The sequence below is a fragment of the Ruditapes philippinarum genome, unplaced genomic scaffold, assembly GCF_026571515.1.
Source record: "Ruditapes philippinarum isolate M1 unplaced genomic scaffold, ASM2657151v2 ctg813_1_1_1_1, whole genome shotgun sequence".
Classification (NCBI taxonomy): Eukaryota; Metazoa; Mollusca; class Bivalvia; order Venerida; family Veneridae; genus Ruditapes; species Ruditapes philippinarum.
This window is the reverse complement of record NW_026864281.1, coordinates 163,297-187,528: the sequence shown is the minus strand read 5'-3', so window position 1 is coordinate 187,528 and position 24,232 is coordinate 163,297. Positions and strand designations below refer to the sequence as shown.

Sequence of the window (24,232 nt, the reverse complement as noted above, 5' to 3'; positions counted from 1 at the left end):
TATGTAGTTTATGCTGGTTTTCTAATTTTACATTGCTTTATACTGCATCTTCACCAGTGTGTTGTATCTTTTATAAAGATCCTACATATAACATTTACACGCCAAATTATGTATAACATTTTGACGTCGTTGTCCTTGACGTCATATGACGTTGACGTCATTTCCTGTAAACAAAGTATACCTGATGAAGACTTTTGAGTCGAAACGTTGTATATTTTTCAAATAAAATAATTACATTTTTAAATTGAAACTGGAGTTGATTTCTATATTCAATCTTACATAAAAAAGTATAGACAGTGCACACATATGTGTCAGATAGGAGTGACATGGAGCATTTGACTATACTTTTAAAGAAAAAGGGGTAATTTTCTGTTCTTTTATATGTTGATATATTTGTCACGTGGTATGTGGTGAACACGTTGTTTTATTTGCTCAGCATTTTTTGGATATTTTTCCCAGTTTTGTGGACTTTTTGCGAACATTTTGTAGCGTTAAGCATATTGGAATAATATTTTGGTAGTGTACTCTGTGAAAATGGGAAAAAAACCAGTGAAATCTGCTGCTTTCAAGCAAAATAGCGACGGTCAAAGTGGTCAGCTACGTCCTTCAAATAGTAATGGCGGCGACAGTATTGCGAGTGGTGACCAATGGGATATTCAAGGTCCGAAACGTAAACGCCGGTCAACAGGTGGTACTTTCAATGAAATCCATGAAATTCATAGTAATAATGAAAACACATTTATATCAAAAGATGTCTTTAAACAACTTTCAGCCCCCCCCCCCCCACTACCCTCATCAATGTACTTATTATAATAACTGAATATTTAAATTTACTGAAAATATCGCTTTATAATACTGTTTGCATACACCACATGTCATGTTTTTGAAATTTGCATTTACGCTAATCTCATATGTCTTTTGATTTGAGATAATAAAGTATTGTTCTGTTCTGTTCTGTTCTGATAAAGAATTATACTAATTAAGTGTACATAAAGAAAAAATCAAATAAAACATTAATTGAAATCAATTGAATAATGTAAGTATATTTTATGTTAAATTGTATTTAATTGTGTAACTTTCTACAGATGTAAATTAAAAACATAACTGTAATGTATAAAGAAAACTAAATTGATTTTAAGTTTGAACATTTTTATCTAGCGTGTAAGGATTGGACAGTGAGCTATGAAATCTTTTTATTGGTATCTCAAGAAATTTTACTCTGAAATGAAAAACTAATGATTTGGGAACTATTTACTTAATATCATTATCAACAATGTGAATTTCACATTAATTTTCTATTGAAACTACATTTAATATAAGATATTTAGGAAAAAGAAAAGAATTTGAAAAAAAAATAGATTGTATGAATCTAAGAAGAGAGGCTCACATAATATAATTTTATTCAACTTGTGCAATAAATTCAGTATTGAACTTACACTCATTCAATATCCTCTATTTATAACATACTGGTTTCCTAGCAGTTTCCGGTTAACCAGTTTAACAAATAAAATAAAAATCAGTCTACGGTGGGGTACAAAACTTTGACAGGACAAAGTTAGGTACCTGTCCAGCATTGCCATTGCTTAATGTTGCACTTTCATTTTACTTTTTAATTTGAATATAGGCCTGAAACGTAACACCTTTTTTTCATCTTTATTCAAAAATTCATAGCAGTTTTCCGGACCTTTTTTTATTTTGAATATGATTCAGTACCATTAAGCAATGTTAAGATGGTTTTTATCAGACAAAGAGAACTTCCCAACCTTTTCGGTGTCGTCTGCAACAATATTTTCTGAAGTATTGATTTCCCTAAAATGGGGTCTTATAGTTATTGAGCATGGATATTCAAACTAGAATTCCCCAGGTGTTGCTTATATTTGAAAGTCGCAAGTTCTCTTATGTAACTTTAAATAACATGCAAAACTTCAAAATATATAAATCGTTATACTATTTTAAATGTTGTTTAGCATAGAAAGCAAATGTCTCTCTGATTGATGAAGTAATGTGGATGCCTTACTGGTAAAAAATAGACTGTGGATGCCTTACTGGTAAAAAATAGACTTTACTGGACAAAAATGATAAACGGCCGGAAAACTGCTAGGGGACGGAAACTGCTAGGAAACCAGTACCCAAAGTAAAGACCGTTTATAAAGTGAAATAAGAGTCATTTTTCATTGACGCGCCTATAGTATAACGCTAACATTTAGCGCGTCTTTACACTATGTTTGTATAACGCTTATAAAGTCACGTCAAAATATATGCACGGCCGTGCAATACCATATTTACTGAATCGCAAAATCGGCATGGGTGTCTGATAAGATATAATACTATTCTGTGAGTTTCCATATCTTTGACAAGTATTTGTTTGGGCATAGAGAATACAGACAACTCAAAATAACTATTAATGCTATCAGTATTGATGTGAAAAAGAAAAGAAGTTTTATTTGAAGTAAGATATTTTAACTCATTCACATTTTTAAAGACTTTATAAGATTTTTATCTTTTAATTTTTTTTATTTTTTGTCCACCCAACTGTCATTTTGTGACTACTCTGCATCTTTTAACTGATGGAAGGAAATTATAACTTTTAGCAGAAATGTTAATGTGCATGCATAGTTTGTTTCTTAGGAGGTCAAGGTTACAGTCAATGTATGAATTTCAAAAATTCTGTGTCCATCCTCTATGTTTTTTTGTCAATGTCGAAAATTGAAACTATGTGGCGGAAATTTAAATCATAATGTGATGATTTTAGGCTTCTTCAGTCAAGGTAAAGGTCACACTCAGTCATAGAAAAATGCATTAGAATGATTGTTATTTAAGTATATATGGAAAGGAGAATACCCTGTCAGAGTTACTAGGCCTTGTTGTAGAGTGTTTTTGTGTTAGCTTTTTTCTTCTTGAAACTTCATAGGTAAATATATGTGATATCAAGGAAAAATGCAGTGCTCAAGAACTATGTTTTGTATAACTTTGTACTTATTGCTTTTTGAAATTTTTCATATTTAATTTTTTGTCAAAAAGTAATGAAACTTCCTAGGAAGATAAATCTTATTGAGGACAAGTGGTATGTCTCTATTGTGTATTATCTTATGCTGGGACAGTGGTAGTTCTAGTAATCATACATGTGAACTCTCCCACTTTTAGCGGGAGACTCCCACTTTCTGCAGCCATATTTTCAAAGATTTTTCTTAAAATAAGGGGTATTTTCACAAATTAAAGAAATCTCCCTATTTTTGATGTCAGAACTTCCTTCTTTGCTTATTGCAAATTCTAAAATCTCCCTCTTTTTGAAGGAAAATCTCACTTGATCGTCGAAAAAAGTTCACATGTATGAGTAATCATAAAAATTATAACATGTTTCAGACACACTTCTTGAATGGATTTCTGCTCTAAAAAGATTGTTTTTGATATTAAGTAGTTTCCATTCTGCTTTAAATTTGCCCCACCCCAGACTCACCTTTGCAGTCCTCTTGTTTAAATAATTTTGATTCCTACTTTGCCTTATTCAGCGTGGTGAAAGTGCTTTATATGTAAGTTTTATATGCATTGTTTACTTTTTGTTAAAAATGTAATGGAAGATAACTTTATTCAAATATGATATGTATTCAGAGTTGAAGTAATATACCACACCTGTGTGTAAATATAGTCTTTAATATCTTAAAATCCTATCTAATTCCCCAAACTTTATCATAATATTTCATTTGTACAATAAGCAGTATGGAGCCCTTATGTAATCAACAATGAGTACCAAGTTTTTTTATTATTTTGTTTGTGTCACAGTGAAAAAAGTATAGGTTATAGATAAGAAAACATGTAGCCAATCAGGTAACACGGTCAGAAGAGCTGTGATTTGTCATATTCTATACAGTTGACTCATTTTTCTTACTGTGATATTTGGTGCCCAACTTGTGGGTGAGAAAGTGATTTGTTCTCCTGAGTGCACTGTACCTTAGAGATTTGAGTACCAAATTCAATATAACAGAGAAGAAAACTACTGACTATTAATAGAGAAGATAATGTGAAATACACCAAATACTAGTAGCTCAGTTAGTACGTGGACCTGCATAATTGTAAGTGTCCTGGTGCTGAGTCTTGGTCAAAGGCTGTGTATTTCTCTTACTTTGTGACATTTATATTTACATATTGCTGTAATTCTACTTACCGGGTATATTATATTTTTTAACAACCTACATGTGATATAATTATCAGGCATTCATACACTTATTTATCAAATTCAACACACCAAGGATTGGTGATCTGCATTGATAAAAGATAAAGAGTCCAATTCAGCAAAACTTTATTGATATGAGAACTATGTTTACCTAGAAAATAACACTGAAATATATAGTCATGTCATATACATGTCATATACATATGTAACATACATATTTAGCCGATATGAACAATGAGAAATCAATGCAGACAGATGTTGCCATACCCTGTTTCTGTCGGGCTTGCTGAACAAAAATTATCGTAAAAATATGTATATATATTTTACATACCAGCAGGGGCTTGTATCGGAAACAATGCAACATATGTTTATTTGATGTACGGGGAAAACTGTACATATATAATTATCATGCACGGGTGACATTAAGTTTTTGTGTAAGTTTTAAATTTCATAGATATTTATTTTTGACTGAGTGCTATTGTCAATATAGGATATATATGTATAAATGAATTATTTATGATAAAGTTTGTTAATTCAATAAATTCTTAATAATTTTTATATCTGTTGAATGTGCAACGATTGTACAGGGGTATATCACTTGGTTGTATTATCATTGTGTCAAATTCTATACTTGCATAATTATATTTAGATCCCGGATGTGAGCATTTTTTTTTAAAACTTAAAGGTTATATAATTTCTAATTCAGAATTATCTAAACTTAAATATTCTGTTATTCAATGAAACATTAGATATCATTGATAACATATCTTTATAGTGCATTTGGTTTTGTTTTTGTTGGGATCTAAAAATACATTATCATTTTATATTGTGTTTTGCATTGAAATAATTAAATATCATTACAGTTTTTGCCTCAAATTGGGTGGTGTTAAATTTCAATACATCTTTGATATTTTAAGATGCATGCATGTTTAAAGGTAAGATTGAATTAATTAGATATGAGGAAAATATTTCAACATGGTTCAATGTTAGTGTATATGGAAACTTGATGACTTTTTGTTAATAATTTTTATCTTGTAAATCAAAATTTTTTGTTTCATTTTTCAGGTATGATGCATAAGTAAGGACAGATGGTCAGGTGGATTAGAATTAAATTTTCATGTGGATCATAAAGCCACTTTCATTATTTAATATTATTGTACACTAGGAACACACATGTATACCTCAAAAGTCTGAATAATTGTTTTTAAAGGTATCGCTAAAAACATTGAAAGAACCTTTCATCCGTTTTAAATTCAAGCATTTGGACTTAGAATTATAATTTGGCAATCAGAAAAGCTGGACATTCATTTTTTAAAAAGTTAAGTTTATCAAAATATTTTGATAATGTCGATGTTGAGTCGTGAGTCGTTTGATCTCCCAGAAACTGCCCCGTCAGAGGAGGAAATGCATCTGCTGATGACGGAAAAAGCTCACGAGCTGTTTAAAGTTTGTGACATAGAACTTAAAGGATTTATAACAAAACGTGACATGCAGAGATTGCAGAATGAGCTCCCTTTATCACCAGAACAACTTGAGCACGTGTTTGATTCCCTCGATGATGATGGGAACGGTTTCCTTACTTTAGAAGAATTCACTGATGGTTTTGGTAAGTTTTTAATTTACAGTTATTACAATAATTGTTTCAGTAGTGGCCTTTAGTTTTAAGTTATTTGTGAAAGTGAAGTTGTTTGTTTAACTAATGAATATTGAAAAGAGCCTGTAATTTTGAGGCGTCAATAAATACGGTAGTCTGTTTTTCAGGTTATTCATAAAAGTAAAGGAAAATTTTAAAAATAACATCCTTTGATTTATGGCCTTCATTTTGATGCCTCAGTAACTTGTTCGTTATTGTTTTAATCTTTGCACATTTTAACAGTTCAAGGAGAAACAATTAAATCCTGTAGAGTTATTTCCTCTTGATAATGATGTCATTATGTTCTTCTTGAAACTGATGAATTATGGTAATACACATATATCATGCCCATTTCATTGTCAAATATTTACAAATGATAAATTTACAATGATAAAGGTCAGGACTAAATTATTGCTTGTTTCCTATGCCTCTCCTTAAAGTTTAGTCAAATATTTGTTCAACATAGGATTTACAATAAATAATACAGGAGTGATGGTGTAGTTCTTTAATGCATCTGCCTTCAAGCCATTGAATCATGGTGTCCAAATCCTGCTTGGAGAACTTCTGTTGCAATCAAGTTTTACTTACATATTGATGTAATTAAACTAAAGTGAAAAATGATTAAATTTCCATATTACCGGATATAAAGTTATAAAAAGCTCTCAATTATGCTATGCTTTTTTCGTAATTTGATCATTGAATATATTGTCACCTTAGCGCTGTAATGGGTTATTTCCTTATATAATGTAATAGGAGTTAACCCATTACTGCACTAAGGTGACAATATGTAAAATACATCTCAAGTCTTCCTATTGTTATAACACGGCTACATAGGGATTATAATAAGGCATTTTGTATACTGTGTGTACTGGTATGTATGATAAAGAAAGTTTCACAAATGACAACCAGGAAGATTTAACACTGGCCTAAATAATCATGTTTTTTACATTTAGCCTAAGAGCAAATGAAGTGTTTAACTATAAATTTAAAGTGCCTTGAACATTGAATGATTTAACAGCAAGTTATTAGTCAGTTAGTGATTATATATTGCCTGGAGCAACTATTCATTTTACTTTCAAGTTCAACTATAACTGCTTGTTCAACTATAATATATAACTGCTTAGGATGTCCTTTATTGTTTGAAGTGCTTTGGATAAAATTTCAAAAACACTTTTCGCTAACATTTGGCAGTTTTCACAGTCATGTGTTTTTAAATGTGGGAATTTAAACAACTGAATGTCAGGGTGGTTTGATACAGGGACAAATTTCAGCAATTCAGAATCTGGGAGCTTCGAGGATTACTATTTGTGTAAGTTGTCTAAGCCTCAGCTGCTTACATTAGCTGATTATTTTTTTATCTTTACATAATCATTATTTTAAGTAAAGCATCAACAGATATTTTTCTAATGACATTTTAACTTTGAAAATATAAAAAAAATATGACTTTTTATAAAGCTTATTCTACAGTTCTAAAGTCAGCTTCTTACAATAATCAGTACTGAGGTCTTATGAGAAAACAGGTACGTGGCTTGGTCTAAATTTATGTGTAGGCCAAGTTTTAGGGAGGTTTGAAGGTTTGAAGGCATGCAACTTTTTTGCCATTGATTGTCAGAAGTAAGTTTTGATAAAATAAATACATGCATGTTCTGGGGATTATAAGAAATTGCAGCAGACAAATAAATGATTTTTATTACACCACTTTGCTTTGAAATAACTGTAGATTGGTGCTTATATATACATAACCTACAGGAAGGTACACCACTGGGGACAGCATGGCAAAAGTAGGGCTTAAACCCACAATCCCTATGTGTGTGATTAGGTTATCAAATATGATACCTAGATGTCAAAATATTTCGATATTTTATAAACTACATCTCACTTTGTTGTAGATTTATCAGCTTATTAAAATGATAATGCCAATAAATCTATTTATCATGTTACCTTGTAAGATGGGCCTTGATAATGTTGGGGCATTCCCCTCTCTATGAAAAATAGCATCAGCATTACTTTAATCATGAACAAAATTATGTATATTTCAGTAGTAGTAGTTTTTATTCTGGTAAAAAATACATGTCACAAAACAACTAAAAATTCAATGTCAACATCAAGAGATACATGTAAACATGAAAGTGCATGTGTTGATGCCATATATTCAATACCAAGGATGACACAAAAAGAAGGCATAAGTCGACTTATTTCCATTGTGGTCCTTAGAATTGATCATATGACACCAGAAAGGCAAAATATTTACTAATTATGAAGTATTGCACATAAATTATTCAATCACAATTTCTTATATCAATTATTGCACATAAGTATTTCCATCACAAAATTTATCACACATGTTTTATAATCATAATTATGACAGAAATGTTTGACAATGAATAGGTACTACTAAAATATGATTGCATAAAATGTTCCTCAAGAGATTTTTTAAAATTATCACGACTTGTTATGAACCTAAGATGTGTTGGTAACCTGTTCCAATCCTGACAACCATTAAATACAAATGTTTTCTTACCGAAACCCTTAACTCTTGGAATAGAATAACTGTTACTATCTCTTAATCGAGTGGAGTAAGAGTGTACCTCATTTGCAATTTGAAAATGCTCATTTAAATAACTAGGTGCACTATTCTTATGTATCTTATGTACATGACCAAGAATAAGGAAATTTACCCTCAGATGTACTGGTAACCAACCAACTTCCTCAAAATGAGCCCTCCCTATATGAGTACGGGGACTGAGATTAAGTATGAACCTCACCAACTTATTCTGTGTGGCCTGAAGTCTATTTTTTAGATTTTGATACCAGGAGGCACACGCATAATCAAAATAACATTGTATTAATGAAGAAACTAAAAGCTGTTTTATAGTATACCTATTTAAAAATGAACTTTTTCTATATAAAAACTTAAGTTTTGCATTGGCCTTCTTAATTACCTGATTGGCTATAGACTCGCCAGATAGACATTGATCTATGTCAGCACCTAAGTATTTAACAGATTTGGTGGATGTTATTGTAGTACCATTACATACAATATTTAGTTGATCACATGACCTAAGTCTTGGTTTAGATGCGAATAAAATAGACTCTGTCTTTCCAAGATGTAACAAAAGTTTATTATCAGTGAGCCACTTACTCACACTACTGAGATAATCAGTAATCTGAGACATTATTTATTGGATGTCCTTACCTGATGCCTGAGTCATCAGCATACAGAAGCAATTTATTACGAACCACAGCCTCCATATCATTAACATAAATCAAGAATAGAAGAGGGCCAAGGATCGAACCTTGGGGTACCCCACAAGTTACATTGGCGCTAGATGAAAGTACACCGGGGACATTGACCATTTGTGTACGGCTAGATAAGAAAGACCTAAACCAGTGAATAACATCACTAGAAAACCCCATAGCATCAAGTTTCATGAGTAAAATATTATGATCGACAGTGTCGAATGCCTTTTGTAAATCTAAAAGGACCATATCAACATAATTACCTTTATCCATTTCCAATTTAATGAAATCTGTATCAGTATTACACTATGGACAACATTATGTATATTTCAGCATGACATCAAGGACAACATTATGTATATTTCAGCATGACATCAAGGACAACATTATGTATATTTCAGCATAACATCAAGGACAACATTATGTATATTTCAGCATTACTTCATGGACAACATAATGTATATTTAAGCATTATATCATGGACAACATTATGTATATTTCAGCATTACTTCATGGACAACATTATGTATATTTCAGCATTACTTCATGGAACAACATTATGTATATTTCAGCATTACTTCATGGACAACATTATGTATATTTCGGCATTACTTCATGGACAACATTATGTATATTTCGGCATTACTTCATGGACAACATTATGTATATTTCAGCATTACTTCATGAACATCATTATGTATATTTCGGCATTACTTCATGAACATAATTATGTATATTTCGGCATTACTTCATGGAGAACATGATGTTTATTTCAGCATTACTTCATGGACAACTTTATGTATATTTCAGCATTACTTCATGGAGAACATTATGTATATTTCAGCATTATTTCATGGACATTTTGTACATCATGGACATTATGTTTTTTTCAGCATTACTTTATGGGCAACTTTATGTATATTTCAGCATTACTTCATGGAGAACATTATGTTTTTTTCAGCATTACTTCATGGACAACATTATGTATATTTCAGCATTACTTCATGGACAACATTATGGATATTTCAGCATAACATCAAGGACAACATTATGTATATTTCAGCATTATATCATGGACAATATTATGTATATTTCAGCATAACATCAAGGACAACATTATGTATATTTCAGCATAACATCAAGGACAACATTATGTATATTTCAGCATAACATCATGGACAACATCATGTATATTTCAGCATTACATCATGGACAACATTATGTATATTTCAGCATTACTTTATGGACAACATTATGTACATTTCAGAATTTTACATCATGGACAACATTATGTATAATTCAGCATTACATCAAGGACAACATTATGTATATTTCAGTATTACATCAATGGCAACATTATGTATATTTCAGCAATACATCATGGACAACATTATGTATATTTCAGCATTACATCATGGCCATCATTATGTATATTTCAGCATTACATCAAGGAAAACATTATGTATATTTCAGCAATACATCATGGACAACATTATGTATATTTCAGCATTTTACATCATGGACAACATTATGTATATTTCAGCAATACATCAAGGACAACATTATGTATATTTCAACATTACATCATGGACAACATTATGTATATTTCAGCATTAAACATGGACAACATTATGTATATTTCAGCATTACATCATGGACAACATTATGTATATTTCAGCATTACATCATGGACAACATTATGTATATTTCAACATTACATCAAGGACAACATTATGTATATTTCAGCATTTTACATCATGGACAACATTATGTATATTTCAACGTTACATCATGGACAACATAATGTATATTTCAGCATTTTACATCATGGACAACATTATGTATATTTCAGCATTACATCATGGACAACATTATGTATATTTCAGCATTACATCAAGGACAACATTATGTATATTTCAGCATTACATCAAGGAAAACATTATGTATATTTCAGCATTACATCATGGACAACATTATGTATATTTCAGCAATACATCAAGGACAACATTATGTATATTTCAGCATTACATCATGGACAACATTATGTATATTTCAGCATTACATCATGGACAACATTATGTATATTTCATCATTACATCATGGATAACATTATGTATATTTCAGCATTACATCATGGACAACATTATGTATATTTCAGCATTTTACATCAAGGACAACATTATGTATATTTCAGCATTACATCATGGACAACATTATGTATATTTCAGCATTACATCAAGGACAACATTATGTATATTTCAGCATTACTTCATGAACAACATTATGTATATTTCAACATTACATCAAGGACAACATTATGTATATTTCAGCATTTTACATCATGTACATCATTATGTATATTTCAACATTACATCATGGACAACATAATGTATATTTCAGCATTTTACATCATGGACAACATTATGTATATTTCAGCATTACATCATGGGCAACATTATGTATATTTCAGCATAATATCATGGACAACATTATGTATATTTCAACATTACATCAAGGACAACATTATGTATATTTCAGCATTTAACATCAAGGAAAACATTAGGTATATTTCAGCATTACATCAATGACAACATTATGTATATTTCAGCATAACATCAAGGACAACATTATGTATATTTCAGCAATACATCAAGGACAACATCATGTATATTTCAGCATTACTTCATGGAGAACATTATGTATATTTCAGCATTATTTCATGGACATTTTGTACATCATGGACATTATGTTTTTTTCAGCATTACTTTATGGGCAACTTTATGTATATTTCAGCATTACTTCATGGACAACATCATGTATATTTCAGTATTACATCAAGGACAACATTATGTATATTTCAGCAACACATCATGGCCATCATTATGTATATTTCAGCAATACATCAAGGGCAACATTATGTATATTTCAGCAATACATCAAGGGCAACATTATGTATATTTCAGCATTACATCATGGCCATCATTATGTATATTTCAGCATTACATCATGGCCATCATTATGTATATTTCAGCAATACATCAAGGGCAACATTATGTATATTTCAGCAATACATCAAGGACAACATTATGTATATTTCAGCATTACATCATGGCCATCATTATGTTTTTTTCAGCATTACTTTATGGGCAACTTTATGTATATTTCAGCATTACTTCATGGACAACATCATGTATATTTCAGTATTACATCAAGGACAACATTATGTATATTTCAGCAACACATCATGGCCATCATTATGTATATTTCAGGCAGTTTTCTGGGTATAAAGTGTGTAGAGGAGCCAGCAGAGATGATGGAGACAACTAAAACATACACAGATGAACATGATGATATAGACCCTGCAGAAGAGGCACTCAACTTTAAACAAATGATGCAAAATGTTGGAGCAAATAATCTGTTTGATGAGTATGTGGTTGTTTTTAATGTCTACAATAGAAATAAGACTATAAACAACAACAAAATAAATTGTAGAGTGTGCTTTGTTAGTTCAGTTTAGGGCTATAACAAAAGAAAACATAGCAAAAGGAACTGATTATAAAAATATACAATGTAATACTTAGTCTGAATAAGTAAATGATGTAAACCCTTACGATGATCCAATTCTGAGGTATTTTAGTATTGGTTCAGACTGTGAAATATTTTTGTTTTGCTTTAAGAATTTTACCACCTGTGAATTTTACTAGATACCAATTTTATAAATACTTGCACTAAAAATAAAATAATGTCCCCACAAATCAAGTTGACATTCAAAAATATTGCTATTACTCATATGTCAATCTTTTTTAATGATAAAAATTTATATGCCACTAGGATAGAGTGATAATGAAGTATTGTCAAGATCTCTTATTTTTTGTTGTTCAGATAATATCTTTTTAAATTGTATTTATATTATTTCAATCAGGAATCTTCAATTTTCTTGGGTCTGTGTTCTGAATGTTTGTTTATACCTGAATTAATGCCTTTATATAGTTCATTGGTAATTTCATGAACTTTATATGTATATTTGTATCTTAACCCTTTACCCCATATATACGCGAAACAACGCACTTTCGACCCCCCCCCCTTTTTTAAGCCTCAAAGAGTGAAAAAATGTCCTATTTGAGAAATGTTGCTAAAAAAATTGAGCACTTTTTCGGCGCCGCCCCCCATCCAAAAGATACATCAGGGGGTTGCCAGAAGGGGGATGTGCCCCCTTCTGTTAGGGGGGTTTGAAGGGGGGCGGAGTCCCCCTCATCGCCAAGAAAATTTTGGACTTGTGAGAGGCTAAAAATGACCCCAGGTCAATCATAATGTAACGTGTAACCAACGCTGAAAAGCCTTTGACTCTATCTCAATCCCTTGAGAAGTTGCAGCACTTTGAAATTAATTTTGATGGAAAAAATCGAGGCAAAATAGTGATTTTGGGCAATTTTGAGATGCCCCCTCGTTGCCATGGTAACAGGAAATTTAAGACTGAGCATGTCGTTACAAAGGCAATGGTCCAGTCAACATTTGTGCCAAGTTTGATTAGTATTGAAGCATTTTTCATAGTTTCATAGCAGTTTGAACTTGTAACAGGAGGCTTTTCAGTGAAAACGGCCATTTTCCACAATATGCTCATGGGGGAAAGGGTTAATTAAAAGGTAATCCCATGATCACACTAATGATATTTGGTGAACACTATAAATTATGTAAATTATTTTATTATATACTTATAAATGAAATATTGAGAAATATTGATGAAATAAAATGCGTATTTTCATTTTCCATATTTTCACTGTAAAAATTTATTTTTCACTGCAGTGAAACATATTTTCCGTATTTTCACTGGTGTCTTGCCGGACTACTTTCTTTAAAATTATGCCAGTACACAAAATTTAAGGGAAAATTTTTCAAATTTTAATATCAAAAAGGAGAAAAATGTATATAATAAACAGAAAATTCAAGTTTTTCTATAAATACATGATTTATTTTCATTTTGTGGTATGAAAATAAATATTTCATGAGTGGCAGTTACCATATTTCACTCGGGGCTACTGCCACTCATGAAATATTTATTTTCATACCACTCAATGAAAATAAATCATGTATTTATAGAAAAAACTTGAATATCCTCTATTTATTATATACTTATACATGAAATATTGAGAAATATTGATGAAATAAAATACGTATTTTCATTTTCCATATTTTCACTGTAAAAATTTATTTTTCACTGCAGTGAAACATATTTTCCGTATTTTCACTGGTGTCTTGCCGGACTACTTTCTTTTAAATTTTGCCAGTACACAAAATTTAAGGGAAAGTCTTTCAAATTTTAATGTCAAAAAAGAGAAAAATGTATATAATAAACAGAAAATTCAATTTTTTTCTATAAATACAGTGAATCAACAATACAAGGTTTATGGTGCAGATTGAAAAGGGATGATCCAGATCTTGCCACACATTTTGAAGACTTTGTTTATCGTGTGTCTAATGAAATAAGAAAATCTAAAGTGGACTTTGATACTCTAGAAGGGGCACTGAGAAGGTATGTCAATTTACATGATTATTTTTTAAACCGAATACTTCCTTTATGATACACGCACAAAACTCAGTACGGAATGATAAAGAAATCACTTTGTCCCTTGCTATCCTGTCAAAATACGACTGAAAAGCTTTAATACCTTTGAAGCTGGTACAGGTTTTAAATAGACTGTTGATTTATACATGTGTCTATTGAGTTTCAAAACAATGCTCAGTAGTTTAAGTTTCATAATTCTTCATTCCATATTGACAAAGTTATGCCCCTTATCTACTAAAATGTCCAGTTTTATCTACTTAATATTTAATAGTAATATGTTTGCCCATATCACTGTTCATTTTCTTTTACTTTTTTACATCCAACTTTCACAAAAGGGAAATCACTTATATTACAGAATGACTTTATAAGAGTCTTGAACATTTCATTAATATATTTTATTTGCATGGATTGATCTTTTCCTATCTGTTCTTTGCTATTCTTTTGATGCACTTTTTATTAGTAGTTCACTGGTTCTTTCTGTAAATGATCAAGAGGATTGCATGGATAATGGCTTTAAATAATGTGTATAACATGCATTTTATTGCATTTTTGATTGATGTTAATATTTGCATGGACTTGTAGGTGTTATCTTCAGGAAATATTTGGGTTGTTATGTACACACAATGATACCAGTAACGTCTCTTTACTTTAAATTGTTTAAACATGATGATTAATGGATCTTTGTTGTACTTTAAAGACCTAGTGTGTTCTAGTTCTAAAACCTTAGCCTGTACTGGTCTGATTAATAGTTGCTGTCAGCAGACCTGTGTAGGCCAAAATATGCAGTGTTTGGCTTTTCAGTCAGTATGTGTTTTTTTTTAATTTTCCCTAGAAATGATAAATGGTTAAGGTTTTGACCATTTTTTTTCTCACCTGAAACAGCTTACCTGTATTTCATTTATTGATACCTATATCTTACTGAGATTGTTTTATATATTACTGCCAATTACTGTCATTGTTATATGAAGAAAAAAGTAATTGGTCAAAGAACTCTGAGGTGAAAATAAGTTATACAGTTGTAGCTAAATCTACATCATTTTAACACCAATATTGTATAAAACTATTTACACATTTAAAGATTAATGAATTCAAAACTCAAATTGTATGGTGTAATAAGTAATGTGTGCTGCAGAAATGAAGAAAAAGATCTGGTCTGGGTGGGTCTTTAAGCTGATGGACATTTGAGGGTACATACAAATTGTAATCCAAAGTTTAGACAGCTAATAATGTTATTACATTTTGAATAATTATTTTGACTTAAAGTTTCAATCTGTTGGAACCATAAGATCATATGATATATATATATTTTTCATTTAAGACTGTTGTTTTTTGCCTAAAATATTGAAAAAATTTTGCTAGGTATTTGTAAAAAAAATTGTCAATTTCAATTTCTTTATTTGTTTAACATCCCTCATTTGACATGAAATTTTTCACTTGCACTTTGTAAATGTCAGTTTTGAGTGGGATCTCTGGTGAGTTTAGAATTTTTTAAAATTTTGTTATCTTGTTTGTTTGTTTGTTTGTTTCATTTTACGCCTTTTTACAACAGTATTTCAGTCATATAGGCGGGTAGTTTCCTAACCATCGTTCCTGGAGAGTTACAACAGTACTAGACTCCCTTCCTCCGCGCTAAACTACCAAAGCATCTCCCGGGGATCGAACCCACGCCAGAGAGGTAAATGGATTAGAAGTCATCGACTCTAACCCCTCGACCACGGAGGCGGTTTTTGTTATCTAAAACATCTAAAACACTGTAACTGTTTATATTGACATGTATATATGTGAACAGTTTTTAGCATAATATTGAAGACATGATGAATTTACTGTCATGTTTTGACATTTATAAGAAACAAAGTAGCTGTACTGAACAGTTTCACGATTCAGAGGTTGTTGTTAATTAGTTATCCTGATTTTAATTTTGATTTCTTTTTTCTTCTTCTTTTTTACCTATGAAAGGCAGTATTATTTTGAAATATCATCTTAGAGTAATCTAACTAATAAGTCACCGAGCTAAGAGTTCAAGATATTGTATTATTTCATAATATGGGCTATATCACTTTCACAGAATACTCAATAGTAAACAAAACTTCAGATTATTTATTGGACATGTTACATATTGAAGTTGTACACATACTCAATTATGTCAATATCATTTGAAGTCCAATAAAAATTTCAATCTATAATATTCAAGATTGCAACAGTAATAGTAGAAAGGTAATAAAATCAACTTCATAGATATGATGAATTGAAAAATATGCAAATGTTAGACATTTTTCAATGTGGAGGAAATATAAGCTATTGAAAGGTAGGCGTAATCACAGACGAATGATAAAATATGGCAAACCTCAATGTATTTATTTCATATGTATAAATAGTTAAATGAGTGCTTTGGGTGTCAATTTGATGACTAGATTTTAATAACCTACATTAATGTGTTAACTTCATGATACCATTACACTGAAAAAGACAGGAATATAATTTATAGTGGAAAAATATGGAAAATATTTCAGGTAATTAAGAAATTATAAATGAAAATTGAGAAAATACAAGTAATTCTAACACGACCCGCATTTTTCCCTATTGAACATAGAGGAACCGAAAGTGTGTGTTATTATGCTATAAAATCACTGTTTGACGTTCTATATTTAGACATGTGACGTAATCATTATACACGTGACGTAACCACTCAAAATGTGACGCGCTGACAAAAAGTACGGAAACAAATCAGGCGCAATTTAGCTAATTATAATGTACGGCAGCATTTATTTGTTGATGTCGTGTTAGAATCGAAATAATATATCCAAATCGGTGATTTTATTGCTTGATAACATTACTGTTTGTCGTTCGGATGCGTATTATTATATCACTCGGGCTACGCCCTCGTGATATAATTCCCCGCATCCGAACTCCAAACAGTGATGTTATTGAGCAATAAAATCACAGTTTGGGATATATTATTTCGTAAATAAAAATAAGGAAACAGGTAGATATATTGTTGGTAATGAACTTATACAACTGTTTGATGTGATGGTGCTTTATAGGATATCATTTTTGGAAAAACTGGTTTTGACTGATTTCGATTTTCTAATTATTAAAGTAAAAAAAAGTCTTAATTTGTTTTAATGTACATGAATAAAGCTTTTCATCTGTGCACAATTTAAATTAAGAAAGATTGTTTGAGTGTATTATTTGTAACAGTGGTATTAACAACAAATTATTGAAAGAATTCTCATTTAAATTAATATTTCTCTTTATAAAAAGCTTCTTAAAAAATAATCAAAATTTAAAAAATCCTATTTTTTGTCAAATATAGACATAACTTAAAAGGGAAAAAAATGATTTGATGCTTAAGAAATAGTCTTCATTATCAATCATTAATGATAGGTCCTAATGGTGGATATTAATTGATAACAACTATGTCTCTGGTTTAATCGTGTTTACTAAGGTTCCATGTTTTTCCGGAAGTCCCGGTATCATATTACATACAACATACATATATACTATGGTGGTCTCACATACATTATAACATTAGTCTATAGGACATCACAATTAACATTTGAAAAGCATAAACTGATGGGTTTTAACATTTCAGTGTTGTATTTTGACTACACATCTTATGTAAATAAAGATATTCGATTTTTTTAATCCACTTGTTTGGTAACTTCATACCAGAATAATGTAGATCTTCCTCAGTGTAAATATACTGGGTAAATTTATCATTCTTCATCTCTTATTGAAAATTCTGTCAAACACATTATACAATACAAAATCTGAAGTTGCTTGAAGTTTGAAATGTCTAAATGCTGGCAGCTTTAATGGCATGCCTGTACCGTCTGTATAGAGCCATACTGGGTCATACCCATGTTTCCTCATAAGATTTTAGTACTGGTTTGTTTGCGAAAGTACACACAATAGTGGTCCAAATCAGCTGTACAGTAAACTTTCATCATCATCAAGCAAAAATTAAATATGTTTATTTACTGGGTACACAAAATTTAAAATATTCATTTTCCAAAAATAAATACTTTCCTCTGTTTAACATAGTTTACTAGAAAGCTACTTAATAGTAATTCTCAACAATTTATGATAAAAATTATATGTTAATTCAAGTCCCTAACGCTGTTGTCATTATAACACAGAATGTTGAATTTTGTTCTGGAATTACTGTACAGTCATAAATAATGGATGTATATAAACACATATATTATGTAACCAGGTTACAGTGATATTTTCTGATATTTACAGTAAGACTTCAGCACATGACGAGGAGGTGAGAAAACTGTACGAGGAAATGGAGGTACAAATTAAACAAGAGAAAGATAAAATTCTACATGAGGTTTGTAATTTTTTATGATTTTTTTATTTGTTTCAAAATTATAACAAATGATTTAGAAAAAGATATTGTTTTTTTTTCCTACGGAGTAATCATTTTTATTTTCATTAGTTAATTAAAGGTGATTGAATTTCCATGATTATACTTGGAAAGATTTAGTAGTTATACAATGATAAATACTACACATATATTTAGCAGTTTTTCTACAAATATGGATGTTTTTACTTGGAAAAAGTTAGTAATTAAACTTCAAATATACTTCATCTTGATAAGGGTCATAAAAAAATGAAACCAGTCAAAAATATAACTCTAGTTACAAAATTGGAACTGTATATTATGTTTTTATCCCCCAAAACTAATAAATTAATATGTTGTTTTCTCCCAAACTATTCATATATATTTGGTATACATAACAAGATTATGGTGATAAGTAAACAATAAGCAATCTTTTCACAACATATCACTTTTTCAGTAGGATGAAATTTGTAAAATAATCTATTGAATGTGTATGTGAGAGATTTAGTTTTCTATAAGTTAATACAAGTACATGTATTTGATTTCATTTTGTATATACCGGTGTGTATGTCACCTGAGACAGGATAAATCAGATTTTGAATTCATTAAAGGGACTCCACTGAGGTTTAAAAGCCTAAAAACATAACATTTGAATTTCTTACATAAATGAGGTGGGGCACTTGAAACAGAAATATATGCAAAGATAGTTAAGAAATATACTTTGAAATAAATTGAAAATCGTATTTTTATGCCCTTTTTAGCCCGATTTGAGTGAAAAGCATTTAAACGCTTTTCAATTTGGGCCATTTTTTTACAATTTGAATAATTATTCTGGAAAAACGAAGTGCGCGATTGATCTGAAATTTTGCACAAAGATTCTGGTTTAAACCTACATGAAATGGTACATTTATCTTGAAAAAATATTTTCAGTCCCATCATGTCAAAAAAACCTTAGTGGAGCCCCTTTAAAGAAATGAACCCATAATTTATGTTCTTCAGTTTTGATTTTTTTTGTATATGCTAAAGAAGTTAGAAAACAATAATTAATTTATGATATAAAAATATATCTGTAAACTTGATATTGTTATTTTATTCAACAAGTTCAATAAATTAAGTAATGCACCTACACAAATATAGTTTTCTATTTATCACATACATAAAATGAAAACTGTTTACATTTAAATAGATTAATTTTTTATTGACAGACTCTTTGCAATCATAGCTCATACAATCATTTAGGGCATCTTTACACTTAGTTTGTATAATGCAACTCATGTCACATCAAAATATATGCACGGCCATGCTATACCGTTTTTACAGAGTTGCAAGAGCAGCACGGGTATAAGATAAATAAAATTCTTTGATGTCATATAAGTGTAACACTAATATTAAAGCGCGTTTTTATGCTTTGTTTATATAATGCAAATGACATCACATCAAAATTATATGCACGGCTTTGCACTACCATTTTTACTGAGTCACAAGAGCGGCATGGGTATAAGATATAACAAAATATTTTATTGTGTATGTTCTGTTCTCAGGAGAAAGCAAAAGAACGTCAGTTGAGGGAAGCCATGGAGAATGAAATATTTGAGAAAGATAGACAACTACAAGAACTCATGGCAAAACATGCAGAGGTAATCTCAGTTATTTCTATAACATTTGTGAATTCTTGTAAAACAAATTTTGTATCAGGTTGTTGGTCTTACCATGGCAGATGTTAAAAAACACGCTGTTTGGCATCTTCACTATTGAAGCAGAAAAGTTTGTCATATGATCTGCACAGTATAAATATGACTTAAAAAATTTAAATCTAACAACATATCAACAAAAAAAGGGGAAATTGCTGACTTTGAAATCAAAACATATGTAAAGTTCTCAACATTTCTTTCATGAACACACAGCACTTTTACCAAATCCATGGAAGATTCAGAAAACAAATTCTGAATGAATATCATAGTTTGTTCACTATCCAATGCTGATTTTCCATTTTTGGTCATTTTTCTAGTTACTTGATAAGAGTGTTAAAAGAGACTTGTATTATTTCAGATGGAAGAGAAATTGGGTTTTTTGAACACCATAGAAACAGAAACAAAAATTGAGAATGAGAAATTAGCCAAGGTAAGTTCAGAAAGAATGTATCAATATATTATCTGCAGTTCTTTCTATGCCTTTCCTTTTGTTTATTTTGGATTGTGGACTTTGTGTGGCTATTGAGGATCATGAATTTCAATGTGGCACTTCACTACAATTGGTCCAAATCCAGATTAGAATATTGAATTCCTCTAAAATGTGAAGATTCATACAGGTAGCTAACTAGCTTACATGTTAATGGTTTTATTCAGGTGTTGTTAATTATCTGAAATAGTGTTCTTAATGTTTGAAATTATACACTTAATGTATGGCACTGTACTTACTGTCTGAAATAGTGTACTTACTGTCTGAAATATTGTACTTACTGTATGAAATAGTGTACTTACTGTCTGAAATATTGTACTTATTGTCTGAAATAGTGTACATATTGTATGAAATAGTGTACTTACTATCTGAAATAGTATACTTACTGTCTGAAATAGTGTACTTACTGTATGAAATAGTGTACTTACTGTATGAAATAGTGTACTTACTATCTGAAATAGTGTACTTACTGTCTGAAATAGTGTACTTATTGTATGAAATAGTGTACTTACTGTATGAAATAGTGTACTTACTGTCTGAAATAGTGTACTTACTGTCTGAAATAGTGTACTTACTGTATGAAATAGTGTACTTATTGTATGAAATAGTGTACTTACTGTATGAAATAGTGTACTTACTGTCTGAAATAATGTACTTACTGTATGAAATAGTGTACTTACTGTCTGAAATAGTGTACTTACTGTATGAAGTAGTTTACTTACTGTATGAAGTAGTTTACTTACTGTATGAAATAATGTACATGTACTTATTGTATGAAATAGTGTACTTACTGTATGAAATAGTGAACTTATTGTAGGAAGTAGTCTTATTATGTATAATGTATGTTGTGCATTTAAAGTATAAAAAAGTGAAGTCATTGTCTGAAAAAGTGTACTTTATACTGTTTGAAATAATGAATGATTTCTGACAATATGATATCCTCAACAGTGTCGTTGTTACTTAAAAGTTAAAACTCAATATTGAGAAAATAGAACCACCAGGACTAGATAATGAATGATTTGTTGAACATTGGGTGTTATTTATACCATAGACTTGACTGTGTCTATGTAATTATAGGAGAAAGATGACCTAGAGGACATGTTAATGAAGTCACAGTCTAGCTTAGAGGAATCACAGGCATACATTAACCAACTACAACAACAACGCAATGATGATAAAAGAGAAAGAGCAAAGTAACTGTCAAGTTTTTGTTCAATATTCTCCATTCATGTTTTTCTTGTAATATTTCTTTCAATCCTTATAACAATTAAAATGGTAGATATTTATTATTTTTTGTCTCCTTTTATTTCCTGTCCAACTGCCTCCGTGGTCGAGAGGTTAGAGTCAATGACTTCTAATCCAGTTACCTCTCTGGCGTGGGTTCGATCCCCGGGAGATGCTTTTGTAGTTTAGCGCGGAGGAAGGTAGTCTAGTACTGGTGTAACTCTCCAGGAACGATGGTTAGGAAACTACCCGCCTATATGACTGAAATACTGTTGGAAAAAGGCGTAAAATAAAACAAACAAACAAACAAACAAAAATTTCCTGTCCAGGACTTATTCCCATGTTTCTCTAACATTGTGTCCCAAAGATTTTCTTATAATTCTATCAACAATATTGTAATGTATGTATCTCAAAACATTTTTTTTTAAGTTTGTGAAGAATATTGTAAATATATTTTTGTTGCAACCATTGCAAAATTTTCTATTGCTATATTTGTAATGATAATGCCAGTGGTAATAATTAAGAATGCATTTTTTGTTGTTTTGTTTTTCAGGGCAGCTTTAAAGTTATCAGAGGGTATTGCTGTGGAAAGAGAGACACTTGTCAAACAACTGGACATGCTAAAGTAAGTATAATGTCATACCTGCCCCCATTAAGTGATAGATGGGAGACAATTTCAGTGATTTTGTCTTTGTCTGATTGTTTGTTAGTGAATATTTTATCCTTGACCATTATAACTACATTCTACATTAATGCTAGAGCCTGTACAATTGCATATATACCAAGACCCATAACTCTTACATGGATTTGACTGAATTATGGCCCTTTGTGAACTTAAAATAATTCCTGAATCACTATTCAATACTCATAATCTTGTAATGTTATTTTTTAATGTCATCTTCAATTACATTATTCAGGCTCTTGTTTTACTATCCATGACTGAGAATAGCCAAGCAGGCTGTCCTGTTGACAGTTTTTTCATTTGAGGGCATAATTATATTTGTGTTGATTATTTAAATTAATATTTGAAGCTCAAACAGTAATATGTAAATGTTATTTTCAGAAACATGAACAGAAAACTACAGGATGAGAAAGACGAAGCTGATATAAGGCGGGTAAACTATCTTGTATATCTCTATAGTAACCAAATACTTTATATCACTCTATTTGTACACAATTTCATACATACATTCATGTATTGCACACTCCAGGTTGCACTTGCAAGTATACCAGTCTTCTGTATTTTATCTATCAATTGTTGTATTTTATTAAACTATAAATTTATATTATCATATATTAAAATAAGTTCTTAAAGGAACTCCACTGAGGTCTAAATGCCTAAAAACATAAAATTTGAAATTCTTACATAAATCAACAGGGGCATTGAAAACAGAAAATGTGCAAAAGATAAAAAAAAAAAAGAAATATACTGAAAATTAAACTGAAAATCAATTTTTAGAACTATTCTCTATTTGAGTTAGGAGTACTTCAACTCTTTTTATTTTTGGGTCATTTTGCACAATAAAGATGATTGTTCTGGATAAACAGAGTGAGCTTAGGATCTGAAATTTGGCTCACAAGTTATCGGTATAAACCTACATAAAATGGTACAAAAATCTCTAAACAAATTTCCAGTTCAATCATGTCAGTTAACCTGAGTGGTGTCCCTTTAAAGAAGTTTGTTCCTCATGAATTAAAATGTCAGTCATTTAAAATCTGAGTCACCTACCCGGTATCTGTATTTCAGCTTTTCTCTAGGCTAGATCATTATTGTATTTATTGATGTTATATTAGTTAATAATGGAGTTTAAATTTTAAAGTTTTAATTTGGCTCAATTTAATAGTCATGAGCTCAGTTTAATTTCATGAACTGAA

The 24,232-nt window shown here is 30.5% G+C and overlaps 1 protein-coding gene across 6 annotated transcripts in view; it reads left to right on the top strand.

The window, feature by feature from the left end:
* The first annotated feature begins 128 nt into the window (after positions 1-128).
* LOC132725055 (EF-hand calcium-binding domain-containing protein 4B-like) overlaps positions 129-24,232 on the top strand; it is a 46,754-nt gene continuing 22,650 nt past the window's right edge. The window contains exons 1-10 of one of the 6 annotated variants that reach the window (XM_060710042.1): positions 129-361; positions 5,237-5,777; positions 12,314-12,470; positions 14,428-14,574; positions 18,853-18,943; positions 20,497-20,592; positions 21,005-21,076; positions 22,211-22,326; positions 22,911-22,982; positions 23,421-23,472. In XM_060710042.1, the coding sequence (XP_060566025.1) occupies positions 5,516-5,777; positions 12,314-12,470; positions 14,428-14,574; positions 18,853-18,943; positions 20,497-20,592; positions 21,005-21,076; positions 22,211-22,326; positions 22,911-22,982; positions 23,421-23,472 (1,065 nt within the window). In that variant the 5' untranslated portion in view covers positions 129-361; positions 5,237-5,515. Of the gene's footprint in view, positions 362-5,236; positions 5,778-6,813; positions 7,114-12,313; positions 12,471-14,427; positions 14,575-18,852; positions 18,944-20,496; positions 20,593-21,004; positions 21,077-22,210; positions 22,327-22,910; positions 22,983-23,420; positions 23,473-24,232 lie in introns of those variants that run through there. The other 5 variants (XM_060710041.1, XM_060710043.1, XM_060710046.1 and 2 more) reach the window with 5 other exon arrangements.